Source organism: Panthera tigris, chromosome B1, assembly GCF_018350195.1.
Source record: "Panthera tigris isolate Pti1 chromosome B1, P.tigris_Pti1_mat1.1, whole genome shotgun sequence".
Lineage (NCBI taxonomy): Eukaryota > Metazoa > Chordata > Mammalia > Carnivora > Felidae > Panthera > Panthera tigris.
In genome coordinates, this window is record NC_056663.1 from 173,964,271 (window position 1) to 173,978,536 (window position 14,266).

General features: G+C 39.4%; 1 protein-coding gene across 1 annotated transcript in view; it reads right to left on the reverse strand.

Moving 5' to 3' along the window:
* Nucleotides 1-10,295: 10,295 nt before the first annotated feature.
* The window catches only part of DTHD1 (death domain containing 1), a 64,946-nt gene continuing 60,975 nt past the window's right edge, over nt 10,296-14,266 (reverse strand). Inside the window, 2 exon segments of the mRNA XM_007098918.3 lie at nt 10,296-11,109; nt 11,112-11,384. Coding sequence (XP_007098980.3) covers nt 11,069-11,109; nt 11,112-11,384 — 314 coding nt within the window. The 3' untranslated portion in view covers nt 10,296-11,068.

The window sequence follows — 14,266 nt, forward strand, 5'->3', positions numbered from 1 at the left end:
CTACATAAATAAGAACAGAGGAAAAGCACAGTGGGGAGAGGTAAGGTTAGTGTAGGAAATATGTGCATTGAAATAAAAAACTATAACAATGAAAGTGCCCTTATATTTGTTCATATTATTCTCATGAGAAAGGCTTTTGAATAGATTTTTGAATCTCATATAAAAGAAAGAATGAAGAAGTTTCATCCAACTGCAGTCATACCAATTTTTTTAAATGAAAAAGTCTAAATTAAATGAATCATGACCCTGAAAAATATCTCAAGTTCATAGTCATTATATTTTGAATGGACTACAACTGCCACAAACCTTCCCCTAGAGTCAACAAATAACTCAATTAGAATCTCTGGCAAAATTAGTCAAACCCATAACATAACTTTGAAAAGAAAGGACTTGAGTAGTCATGAAATCATAGAAAATATAATCATAATCTCTGGATTTAGAAGGGAGCTTAGTGATCTTGTATTATAATAATTTCTTATCACTTTTTTTCTTTTTTTGCCTTGCTTTCTATTGTCTAGGGGTATTTCTAAACTCTACCATCATACTTGCCTACCTTCTAAACTAGATAAATCTGAACATAAATTGTATTTTTATTAATGACTCAAACTTGTCAACCTAAAGATGAGTGCATTGGTTGTCTATTGCTGTGTAACAAATTATCACATACTTAGTGACCTGTAAAGCACTGATTTATATGCTTATAGTTTCCATGGGTCAGGAGTTATCACATTTTAGTTAGTCCTTGGTGCAAACTTGGTTTCAGAAGGCTGAATCCAAAGTGTTGGCTGACTGTATTCTCATCTGGAGCTATGATTAGGAATATTCTGTCAACTAACTAGCTGCTGGTAGAATTCACTTTCTTGTGATTATAGGACTGATGTCCCCAATGTCTTGCTGGCTGTCTTCACAGACTGCTTTCTTCTCTAGAGACTACACTTGGGTCGTTGCCATGTGGTCCCCTCTATTTCAGGGATTGAGAACGGTTTGCATCTCAAATCTCTTTCATGCTTTAATTCTTTCTAACTTCCCTCCAAAACCAGCGCAGGAGATTAGGTCAAACCCACTTGAATAATCTTCTTATTTTAAAGCCAACTGTGTCTTATAGCATAGCCTATTCCTGAGAATTAAATCCACTATATTCATAATATTCATAGACTGTTTATGACAGGAGAGTGGGAAATCTTTTTTTTTTAATTTTTTTTTTACATTTTTATTTATTTTTGAGAGACAGAGACAGAGTGTGAGTTGGGGAGGGCCAGAAAGAGAGGGGGACACAGAATCCGAAGCAGGCCCCAGGCTCTGAGCTGTCAGCACAGAGCCCTACGCGGGGCTTGAACCCACGAACTGTGAGATCATGACCTGAGCCGAAGTTGGACACCCAACCAACTGAGCCACTCAGACGCCCCAAGAGAGTGGGAAATCTTGAGGGTCATCTTAGAATTCTGCCTACCACAGAGTTATAAGGAACAGTAAGAACATAGACTTTGAAGTCAGATAGGAAAGGGTTTGAAAAACCTAACTTCATGATCTGGTACGTAATAGGTGTTTAATAAATGTTTGTTGATTGAATTATGACTATGTGAATAAATGCACAAATAAACAAGGAAATGTGCAAATAAGTGAACTTAACTTTTCAAAACCTGTTTCGCCCTCTAGGAAAGGAAAATAATGGCATCTAATTGAAGAAAACTTACAAAAATGAAATGAAATTATACATAAAAAGCTTTTGGTACATAGTTGGCACTCAATAAATCAGTATCTATTCTTAATCTTTCTATAGTGGCATAATATCTGGGCTTACCATTTCTTTAATGACTTCTAATTTCCCCCATTTGCTGTGGCAGTCTGCTGTTAAGATCAATAGGGATGCCAAGTTTTGAATTTTTGCTGACCTTCTAATCACTTTTTCTTCTTTTGCTTTGTTTATAGACTCTATGGTTCAATGACTTTTATTAAAGTCTCATAGCATTAACAGCCAATTATATTGTTTTCTTTTTTATGCTTGGGAAATTAATTATATCAATCAGATGATGGGAAGTTACAGCAAAAATACATATTTTTCATATCTAGTTTTCATGCAATGTGTTGCAAGTAGGCTGTGGGTCTCATCCATGTATCAGGATCCAGGCTGATGGAAGAGATTTCACTGGGACAATGCTGATCTCAAGGTAGAGAAAGGAGAAACATGGTACAACAACTCAATGGCTCTTAAGCTTCTGCTCAAACATGGCACTCAGATTTCCTTGGGGACTCTAAATCACACCATCAAGGGGAACATCAATGGGATAGGAATATGTAGTCCTTCCACAACGAGGAGAAGCAAACGTTTAATATACTCATCACATTTCAGTGTCATTTTTGTGTATTTGACTATTTTCAGTTGTGCTGTTCATTTTTTCTATATCAGGGGCGGTTCTGTTGCCATCACAATATCATTGGTGCATGTGTGTTTGTGATGTTTTGTGGAAGTAGTAATATTGTGCTTATTTTAGAATTTATCTCAGGAAATATATATTTTTAATAAAATCACAGCTAACACAAATATTCCGAAAAACATCACTTGATTATTTTTAAATAATCAATTTAGAGATTTATTTTTAAAGCATGCTAGCCACTTTTGTTTACTGACAAACCAAAGCAACACTCCATTCAAAACCTTTCAAAAATGAGAAGGCAATTCTTCAGAAATCACATTCATCAATAACATATATTGGAAAGTAAAGTGAGTCAAAAGTACATTTGTTCCACGGTACTATCAATAGTTTATACTCTCAATTTCTATTTCCTGATAATTTCAACAAAATTATACACATCAGTTCCAATGATCAATGATAGATTGCATTGTTATTTCTATTGCATTGATTGAAGAAACAGAAGGTATGACATAACATAGAGACCTGGATAAATGCAGAAATTTCTATATACTTCCTTTCTTCATATCGAAAGGGAATCAGATGGGGGTGCCTGGGTGGCTCAGTCAGTTAAGCGTCAGATTTCAGCTCAGGTCTTGATCTCATGGTCAGTGAGTTTGAGCCACACGTAGGTCTCTATCTGATGATGCGGAGCCTGCTTGGCTCCTCTCCCTCTCTCTCTGCCCCTCCCCTACTTTCTCTCTCTCTCTCTCTCTCTCTCTCTCTCTCTCAAAATAAACTTAAAAAAAAAAAAAGAATCAGATGTTTCTGAATATTAGAGAAGTTAGCCACAAAATGATGTATTATTACGTTAACAATATATTGACCATAGATCAAATTACACCCTCTACCCTAAAATAACTTTAGTTTTTTAAATCATGCAAAACACTTGTTTGGCAACATAAAGGATTTTTCTCCATAAAGTTTTAAATGATTCCTTAATTTTATCTGAAACACAGAGGCCCTCTTGTGGCCATCTCTAGGCATTTGCACTAACAATTTCTATTTTTTTTTTTATTTATTTTTTATTTTTTTATTTTTTTATTTTTTTTATTTATTTTTTATTTTTTAATATATGAAATTTACTGTCAAATTGGTTTCCATACAATTTCTAAAGAACAGTTTGACTTTGCAGGAAGCACAGAGCCATTCAGGTGGAGCATAGCCTGGGGCACGTTGAATTTCTGAGGTCCTCAGCGTCTGTAAAAAATTACCAAAAAAGAAATCTAAAAATATATAATATATAATATGATATAATATAATACAGTGCATTTTAAATTCTTTAGCACACACAAACAAAAATACAATGGAATATAGTTTCACTCTTTAAAATGAGAGAAGAGATTAAAAAGAACTATTAATTCACAGCGTATGATTGGTGTGCAGTCTGTTAATAGGATCAAATTTAAAGGTATGAGAATCAGCTTCCAGAGAAGTCAGTCCATCTTTGTGATTGCGGCACAGCTCTTTTCATTGAGACTTTTAAAACTTCTATATTTGGGGGCGTCTGGGTGGCTCAGTTGGTTAAGCGTCCAACTTGTGGTTTTAGCTCATGTCATGGTCTCATGGTTCGTGGGTTTGAGCCCGGTTTGAACCCTGTGTCAGATTCCATACTGCAGAGCCTGCTTGGGTTTCTCTCCCTCCCTCTCTCTTTGCCTCTCTCTCTCTCTCTTCTTTTCTTTCTCTCACTGTAAAAATAAATAAATAAACTTAAAATAAATAAAGCTCCCATATTTAAGTTCCTCTGTTCTTATGAAGCCTGGGTCAAGTGCTCCTCCCTCCTAACTATCCCAATTCCAATTCCTTGCCTCAGCTCCCAACCCCACCCTGCTTAGTCTTGTGAACAGATAAATTGTCTCAAAATGCAACCATAAACGGAGAGAAAAAGTCTTGTATATTCAACACAGAACAGAGCCTTCTCTGTTCCTTTCCCTTTCCCTCTCCCTCCTATGTTACTCTTGATTCTGTGCTAATCCTGAAAAATTAAAATAGAAATGGGTAGTGCTTTGGACAGGAAATAAATAGTAGGCGTTGTCCTTAAACTTCCATGTCCACTAAGAATACAGATTCCTCCGTTCTGCAGCCAAAGACACTGATTTACGGGGCTGACTTGTGGTTCTGTGAAACTGGATTTTAACATCCCTTCCAAGTTTTTCTGGGGCCAGTTAGCTAGAGAAAATGATTCTTTGCCCCGGCTGCAGAATCCACTGGAGAGCTTTGAAATTCTCATGCCCAGGACCCACCCCAGACTACTTCAATCAGAATTTCTCAGGATGGGTCCAGGCACCCCCCCTACTGACTCTAATGTGCAGCCAATTTGAGAACTACTGGGCCACAGCACAGAAGGATGGATGTCAGACTTCAATCTGCCTCAAACTACCAGAGACGCACCTGAAGTTCCACACAGTCAGGTTTACGGACTCATTGCAGTGAGGGGGATGGCGTGCCAAAGGAACAGTGGTGTCCCACAGAACAAACGCAAATTGAGTTATTTTAAGACACAGAAGTAGGGCCGGGTTGAGTGTCTGAATGGGCTCGAAGCAAAGCAGAGCGTGTGTAAACGAACCAACATGGGCCTGCACTGCAAAGTGGACCCCAAGTCCTGCTCCCTTGAAGACAATAATGTCAAGATAGATGTGCAGTGCTGTCTCCAGACACCCTTCCTCTGAAGCTCTGCACCCTGATTGTCAGTGAGGACTGCTTTTCTGTGTCAAAGTGTGTTAGATCCTCCAGGCAAGAGAGGAATATCTCTTTCTCACCGACAGGATTCCAAACGGCAAAGTTTGTGACAGACCGTGATTTTGAAGAACAAAGTTTTTTCAGTGTGTACAAAAGCAGCTGTCACTCAAAGAGAGGGAAGAGACACTTTACAGATGCAGTATGTCCTTGGGAGAAATATTGAATCCTGTTAATTTTGTAGCCGGCTTCCTCTCTATTATTCTAGCCTCATAAATGGCAGGGCAGTGTTTACGTTCCAAACTAATTTTTAGTTGTTTAGAAATGGCATCTGCCCCACGGGGTTGCTTCCAGAAGGAAAATGGAACAGGAAAAGAGGGTGATAGCATGTCACCATGTAGATGTCACCCATGCATTAATTCAGCAAGACTTATTGAGTGCCTACTTTGTGTTGGGACCTTGGCAGCATCCTGCAAACTTAACAATGAACAATACTCAGTACTTGCCCTTGAGATACTTACATGCTGGTTGGAGAAAAACACATATAAGCAATTGCAACAGAGTATGGAAGAGCTGTAACTAGACTTTAGAATATCCATGAACAATTAACCCAGTCTTGGGTATTTAGGGAACTGGAAAAAAAATGTTATCTGAGATTATAGAAGATGGATGATTATGGGGGTGGGGCTGGGGGGTGGAACCAGGACCAGAAAGTGGTAGCAGATGGAACAAGACTTTGAAAACAGAATTATCTGGCCTCTAATCCACTGACTGGGTATCACTCTAGCTCTGAATTGCAGCTTCTCATCTGGGAAGTAAGGGAAACAAAACAGAGGAACGTTCACTGAGTGCCAGACAGAGTTCTAAGTAATAGGATTCCATCAGCGAACAAGAGACAAGCTCTCTGCCCCTTACAGAGCATGCACTAAGGTGCAGGGTTACCAAAAATAAATAATAACCATCATTGAAATGTAAATTATTTGGTATGTTAGGTCATAAATGCAGAGTGAAGGAAGTTGGACATACCAGTAGAGAAAACCTAGGAGAAGAGGCAGGTTGAGGATTCAATGATATGACGTCCGTCCAAATGCCTAGACATTACACAGGGACATTCTCATGACATTCAATCACACAAGTTATGTTTGCCTCAGAGAAAGGGGAAACCCTACACCTGCACATCACTTAGCCACGACTTTGACCTCACCCCAGTATTTCCCTTGTCTTGTGAACTACCACTATTCTAACTTTAGTGAGCCTGAATTTGTACCTTAGCAAAACTCTCATTTTATAGCATAACCCTGGGGTACAACTCAGAGGAGATTCCTCTCTGAGAATACTTCTGGGCAAGCTACCAGACAACGGGTGACAATTCTTGTAAACACTGGTACCAGTTGGAGAATTTCAAGTTGGGCCTTTTTTTTTTTTTTTTTTTTTTTTGCTTATAATGCTCTAAATTGCCCTTGGCTTATTCTGCCCCCTTTCTTTGATTCTCTGATTCAAGCCAAAATTCGACTGAAACAGTGGTTCTCAACATGCTCCCTTAAGGTCTATAGCACTCTATTCTTGAGTTCAGTTATGGCACTTCTGTACCCTCCCAATACCCGCCCCATGACTCAAACTGTGCGGAAGGAATTTTACTTCTCACATTTACTAAGGTGAGGGAGTGGTCTGTGCATTTGGTGGACAGAGGTCAGGGATGCCAAATGGACATGAGCCAGTTCAAGTCACTTAAAAAAATATATATTCCATTCAAAATGTCAATAACACCTCCTTAACAAACACTGGGTTAGGAAAATAGAACTTTCTCCACAAAATTTAGATATTTTGAAAATTGGATTATGATACCCTCAAAGTCTACTTAACTTAGTTGTTATGATGTTTCTATTTTACCTTCAAAATAGGGGCACCTGGGTGACTGAGTTGGTTGAGCATCCAACTCTTGATTTCAGTTCGGGTCGTGATGCCAGGGTCATGGGATTGAGCCCTGTGACAGGCTCTGCACTGAGCATGGGACCTTCTTAGGATTCTCTCTTTCTCTCCCTCTGCCCCTCTACACCATTCTCACTCTCCCTCTCTCTAAAAAATAAAAATAAAAATAAATAAATTTAAATAAAATACTTTAGAATATACAATGTGATATTGCCTATGTGTTCATTTAAGCTACATTTTTTTAGAAATAATCAATTGCTATAGTCATGAATGAATAAGAATTTGATTAAGATAACTATGGTTAACATTGTACGTTTTGTTAAATAGAATAATAAATGTTAGAATTTTTTATTTGAAATATTTAGTGCTTAATAGTTAGCAAATTGATGGATATAATGGGCTTTCCTTAATGAAATTGATGTTATTCAAGATAAGGTAAGATTGGTCTGAATTATAAAATTTTATAATTTTATAAAATTATGAAAATAATTTTATACCACAGAGAGGTAAGAATTTTAATAATAATTAATAATTATTATTAACATTAATAATTATTTATTATTAATTGCTAAGTAAATGGTCCTGTTTTGCAGCCACTACTCTGAAGGGTTCTTGATGTTCCTGGGTAGCTAAATTGTGGCACAGTAGCTCTAATTATAACTCAATATTTATGCATCACCAATTTGTGTTTGATCAATTTGCAGTATTATCCTAAACTGTCAGTCTCTTAAACAAGAATAAGAGAACATTTAACTAATTGAGCTGGGACAAATATCAATGAAGTCAACATCACACTTCCCTCCCACCTCCTGCTCTTTTCCCCATCCCTGTTCTTAAAACTCATGTCTATTTGTATTAGATATGAATTAGAAATTTTGTTTCGCAAAATAATAAATAAGATAATGGAGAAATAGATATGTCCATTCCCTTCCTTTCTTCTCCGTAGGTTGGTAGCAACATGGTATGGTGGGAGCCAAGCCAACATTCTACATTTGAATCCTGGCTATGTCACTCACTTGTGACATTAAGCAAGGTACTCACTCTTTCAAAACTCCAGTTTCCTCTCATAAATTGGGGGCAATGTGCCTACCCCACAGAGCAGTGAGAGGATTCAATAATTCAGTGCTTATAAAGGGCTAAGCATAAAAAGCCTGGTTCATTCTAGGCGATAAACTAGATGTTGATCTCATTCATTTACTCTTTTTGTATGCAGAAAACATAACCCTAGAGAACTGGCTCCTACTCTCTTTTGTACTTGTACCATTTAACAGACTGCTAGACCCAGAGTTCGTGTTCAATGTATACCTATTGAATTTAACATTATTTTCATTGGAATTTGGCTATAGTTTGACACTAGAAACTGACATTTTGGAATCTGTCCAGATGTCTGCTGTATTATTTCTCTTTCTGATGCTTTTTAAAAGAGCAATGTCAATGGAATATACCCTCTTAATTAGTAAAGGAATTACTGTAAAGATTTAAGCCAATGTCTTTTTTTTTTTTTTTTTCAATAGAGCAATTGAAGACAGTCCAGGCTTACCCAGGATGTAGAGTTTCATGTTATGTGCCTCAAGTTAATTCATTTTTATGTATTCTTAAAAGTACCATTTTCCTAAGAATCTTCATGACCTAGTGATTATAATATAAGATGGCAATTTGGCAATGTGTATCAAGAGCCTTAAAAATGCTTTCAGTAAGTAATCTCTTTTTTTATTTAAATTTTTAAAGTTTATGTGTTTATTTTGCAAGAGAGAAAGAGAGAGAGCACACGACTGATTCCTTTGATAACCTAGGTGAGAGGCCACACCCAAGACATGACCCATTTTTTTCTATATATACTTTTATATTGTTTGACTATTGCAATAATGTATGCCATTTTTTTTTTTTTTTTAATTCTGGAAAGGTCAGAGAGTGTGTGGGGGTGAAGGGATGGGTGCCTGTGAGGGTAGGTACATGAAGTAAGTGAATGAATTCATGCGTGAGAAGAAAGTGTGTGCGTGATAGTGTATGCATGCATGTGAGGATGTACACGCGGAGGTAAGACTGTGTGGGGATTTGCGAGATGTGCGTGGGAGGGTGTGTGTATGCGTGGGGGTGCCTGGGGGGCAGGGTACGAGGACATGGTGGGGTGAGAAGACGTGTGTAAGTAAGGAGATGGGTGAGTGTGCAGCATGTGTGGGGATTTATAGATAGTGTGTGGGTGCCTGTGAGCACATAGGTGAGTGTGTTTATAGATATCTATACACAGAGAAATAGAAATATTTCCTTCCAGGAGCAAAAGAAAAACTGGGAGAAAATACTCCAAAATGTTCAGAATAGTATTCTCTAGTGTTGGAACAAGAATCCTGGCTATGTCACTCACTTACCACGTGAGGCAAGGAACTCAATCTTCTGAATCTCCTTTCCTTTCTTGTAAATTGCGGGGAGCTACCTACCTCACAGAGCAGTTGGGAGGATTAAACAAGTCAGTGCTTGTAAAGGACTAAGCATAAAGCATTACAGGTCAATAAACTTCACTTTTCTGTTACTTTGTAGTTCAAAAAACTGGATATTCCAATCTGTTTTCTTCATTCCAAGGACACCTGGAAAATATTGTACCTTTCTGGAAACATGTAAAAATAGTACAACATTGACTAAGTGTTTCTTAACAGGAATGTATTTGAAAATTGGAATCCTCTTTTTCAATGTGTAACCAAATGGGAATCTAACTCCTTGGTTAATTTGTAGAAGGAAATCTGGTGTTTGAAATTCAGAGCCCTATAAGTGTTTAACTTTTCATGTGATTTCATTAATTCTTCTCGTATTTAATAATCAAAGCTAATCACTACTGATGCTGACAAGCCCAGGCCGTGATGCTTTTGTATGAATGAAATGGTAATACTCATGTCATACCCCATTCATATCACGTTGTTTTAGCTAAAGCTAAAGCCTCAGGTTTCCCAAAGTCTCAAAGCTTATGCACTAGACATCAACAGGGTTCATCAGTGATGGAGGGGCTTTGGTAATTGTTATTTTTTTTTCTTTTAGTTTTGTGGCTTTTTACAGCTTTTTTTTTAACGATGAGTCTTACTTAAGGGCTTACTTAATAAGATTTCCGTGAAAACTGGGGCGCCTGGGTGGTGGCTTAGTCAGTTGAGCGTCCAGCTTCGGCTCAGGTCATGATCTCACAGTTTGTGAGTTCGAGCCCTGCGACGGGCGCTGTGCCAACAGTTCAGAACCTGGAGCTTGTTTCGGATTCTGTGTCTCCCTCTCTCTCTGCTCCTTCCCCCGCTCGTGCTCTCTCTGTCTCTCTCTCACAAAAATAAATAAACATTTAAAAAAATGAAAAAAAAAAAAAAGATTTCCGTGAAAACTGATCTAAGAGTAGGTTGTTTTCCAAAGGTAAAAAGGCCCTGAATTCTTCCAATGGTACTTCATGTTCTCTGCACTGCCTCATTTCACTACTAATAAAACACGAGATTTTCCCTATTTCAAGATACCTTTTTAAGAAAAGAAAAGTTGGTGGCAGCGGATGGTGGATGTTATTCTATTTTTAATTTATTCCAAGCTTCTCTGTTTTCTTACTGATTTGCTATCATCAGCATCAGGTCGCTGCAACCCAGTTTATTTTGTGTTGTTAGCTGCAGGCTCTACAGCATGTGCATAATGTGAATTTGTTGCTTGGAGTCTGGCACAACTAGTTTACTTTTATGTAGATAACGATAAAAAAGGGGGTTCTGTATAGCCTATCTTTCCTTTCCACTTAGAAAACGACCTCAACTGTTAACATGTAAACAGAGCAAGCTCTATCACAAATGCTATTAAATTTGGCTGAACTCAAGACAATAATTCTTGCAGAATGTATATCTCTGAACCACAGAGGAGCCCTCAAACCCAAGAACGCCTTTTATGATCTGCTTCGTGCTTTTCCACCTGTCTCAAATAGCACAGCTATCAAAAAGACGCCTTTCAAACAACTTTACTTGGAAACCGCCAGTAAAATGTTGGCAGAAAAAGCCTTAAAACCTACCATGACCCCTCTCTAGGGCAAAAGAAAGAGTGACCCGGCTTTACTAGGTTGTATCAAACCAGTGCTGTGGCTCAGGGAACACCTATTATCCCACTTGAATCTGAGCTCTTCGGAAAGATCATTCCTGCCGATCTTGCGGAGATGACGAGCCAGCAGGCGAAGTTTATCGGTGGAATTTGGGAGTGATTTTTTCCAGAAGCAAAGAAGTTCATGGATCTGTTCTGTGAGGTCACCAGGGGTCTTCAGTTTGATGAGCTGGACGGTGCTGTGGCGAAGAGGGAGGGAGGAGGAGAGGCGGGTGGCATTTTCTTCGGAGAGTTCCTCTGCCAGCCAGTACAGCAAGTTATCCCATAGGGCTTCTGTCAGGCACACAGGGACACGCAGGGTTAGGACACTTTCTCGGGCCATGTGTTTATCTAACCATCCACACCTGTGCATGGGAAGTCTAAGGGCTCTCTGCTTTGGCCTCTGAACAGTGGAAAGATTTGGAAACTCTCCGGCCCACTGTTGAAAGCCTTTGGATCCCTGCCATTTCGGGGGTCTTCTCCCGGAGGGAATCACCTATTTCAGGGGGACTAGAAATGCTCCTCAGGTTTTAACTCCCCTGAGATCCAGGAGGGCTTGTTGAGATGGATTTTAGGCACTGCCCCAGAGACTCTTATGAAGTAAAACTAGGGTAGGGGTAAAATTTGGCATTTTTAACAAGTTCCCAGGTGATGCTGGCACTGGGGTCCCCAACCATACTTTGAGTAAGTAGCACCATGTTAAAGGATACTTCTAGGTTCAAAACTATTTTTCTTAATTAGTACCGATCTGATACATAACTTATACCAGCAGAGGGGCGCTTGGGAGGTTCAGACAGTTAAGTGTCTGACTCTTGATTTGGGCTCAAGTCATGATCTCACAGTTTGGGAGATCGAGCCCGGTATTGGGCTCTGCTCTGAAAAAGCCTGCTTGGGATTCTCTCTCCCCGTCTCTTTCTCTGCCCCTCCTCTACTCACACTCTAAATAAATAAGCAAACAAAGTTAAAAAAAAAATTATACCCACTACACAGTCCTCTCATCACCACCCAACTATACACACACACAAACTCCCCAAGATTCAATCCCAAAAGCAGTTCTGTAGAAGGTCCTTTATGCCAACATTTCCCCTGACCTTTGAACTATTTGGAACCACAAACATCTCCTCTGAATACATCCTGGAAGATGGTTAGGTCTACCACCTAAACTCATGATTCCATTTTTCTATTGTTTGGTTGTTATCTTTTTTTTTCCATTGTGTTACTCCCAGTTATCACTCCCAGTGAAACCCCTAAGTCCTCCTATCCTCCTGCCTCTGTGCCCCAGCCCAAGCCCGTACTACTATCCCAACTCTTGTCTGGTCTGATGTCAGTAAGCATTCTGCATGTGTACCTTTCACTCAACGATTCCTTTGTGAGTAGATACCTACTCACATACGCTGCACTTAACACACTATGAATCATGCCACTTTGGTGTGAAAACTACTCAGGAAACAGAGCCAACGCACCCTCACTCTCCATTGTCACTTTAGAACCAACATTCTGCTTCCCTCATGCAATATACTCAGGCTACATGGGTAGGCCTTCCTCTCCCCGTCTGTTAAAACTCTGCGGAATCCTTTCTTTCTGGTCTTCCTAGTGCTCTCCTAATTACATCTCACAGCAAACGATTCTCAGTCTGCACCTTCTCTGATTTCCAGAAAGCATTTCACTCCCTCCCCCGGGTTCCGTGGCCTGCCCTCATTCTCCGCACCTCTCTTTCCCTTTCGTTGACTCTCTTCCTCATGATTCTGCTGAATTACTACTTCCTCTATCTGGCCTTTTCTTTTTCTGTCCTCTCCCCTGAATGAATTCATCAACATTCACTTTCATAACCATTTCCTCTAATGTGAAATATACCAGCCCTGGTATATCTTCATCCTTGGCTTTGTTTCCCTAAACCCTGGGACGATTCATCTCCTAATTATCTTTACCAGTATATATCACAGCCAACCCGAGCTCCGTATTTCTAAAGTCACAATCAGCTTTGGGCTTTTTCTGTCTGCACCTGATCCTTCTTCACTCTGTGCACTTGTTAGTGAATATGACCACTCAGCTGAGTAAGCTGAAACATGTAACATTATTCAAATTTCTCAATGCCTATTTCTTAACCCCCACACCCATGTCCTAACTCTAAATATAGCTCACATATTTCCCCTCCTGACCAGCCTTACTGACAATCTCAGTCATGTCCCACCTCTCTTTTTCTGGAGTATTGCAGGCACCAGGAGTCTAAATCCCTGCTACCAGTGCTGACCCACCTTAGTCCTCCATCAACTCCTAGACGGTTGCAAAGTCTAATCTGATTTTACCCATTTCTTGTTAATACGTGTCACGTAGCTTCCTCCTATTGCTTGAACTTCTTAACTTGGCATTTAAAACTTCTAGTTTTAGCCTGCTATAACCTCATCTACCGCCATCCTTCCCTCAGCAGCTTGGTTTTGAGAGATGGCGCACTGTCGCAACCTAGGACTTCCTAGTACACATAGGAAAGATTATAGCCTTGTGGTCTCTGGCGGTTGTTGACAATAGTAGAGGGAACGCTTTTCTGTGGGCATCAAACTCTTCAAACATTAGCAACACGACTAAACTTACCAGGCTTTCATCTACCACTGTTGCTTTTTTAGATTTGTGGTTGGGTTTTCTTGGTTTTGGCTTTGGTACGTTTACTTTTGTTTTTGCCACATCATCTGCTCTTTCTTTGAAAACGGTTTTTATTGCCTCTGAGATGGTGCATAACCCTAAGGTGTATGCCCATCCTCACTTTTAAAGTAATTCAGCAAAGCCTGCACATTTTCTGTACAAATTCGCAAAGGTGACCCCTGAATGGAATGCTATGCCATCAGCCGTGGGCCTGACACAAGGTAGTTGAAAGATACTCAAGTTTTGAAGGCCAATAAAGTATTGCCTTAGTGACCATTAACATTATAAAATGAATTGTTTCAAAGCCTAAAGCAGAATAAAAATGTTAAATTCTACCCTGAAGCCTTTATCACTGTTATGTAACTGAATAATGCATAACCATGATCAACTCCTAGATGTTTCTTTCCTTTTTGTGGTTTCATACCAATATACCTCTCTTTAAAATCTACTGGCCTTGGGGCTCCTGAGTGACTCAGTTGGTTAAGTGTCCAACTTCGGCTCAGGTCATGATCTCACGGTTGGTGAGCCCGAGCCCCACG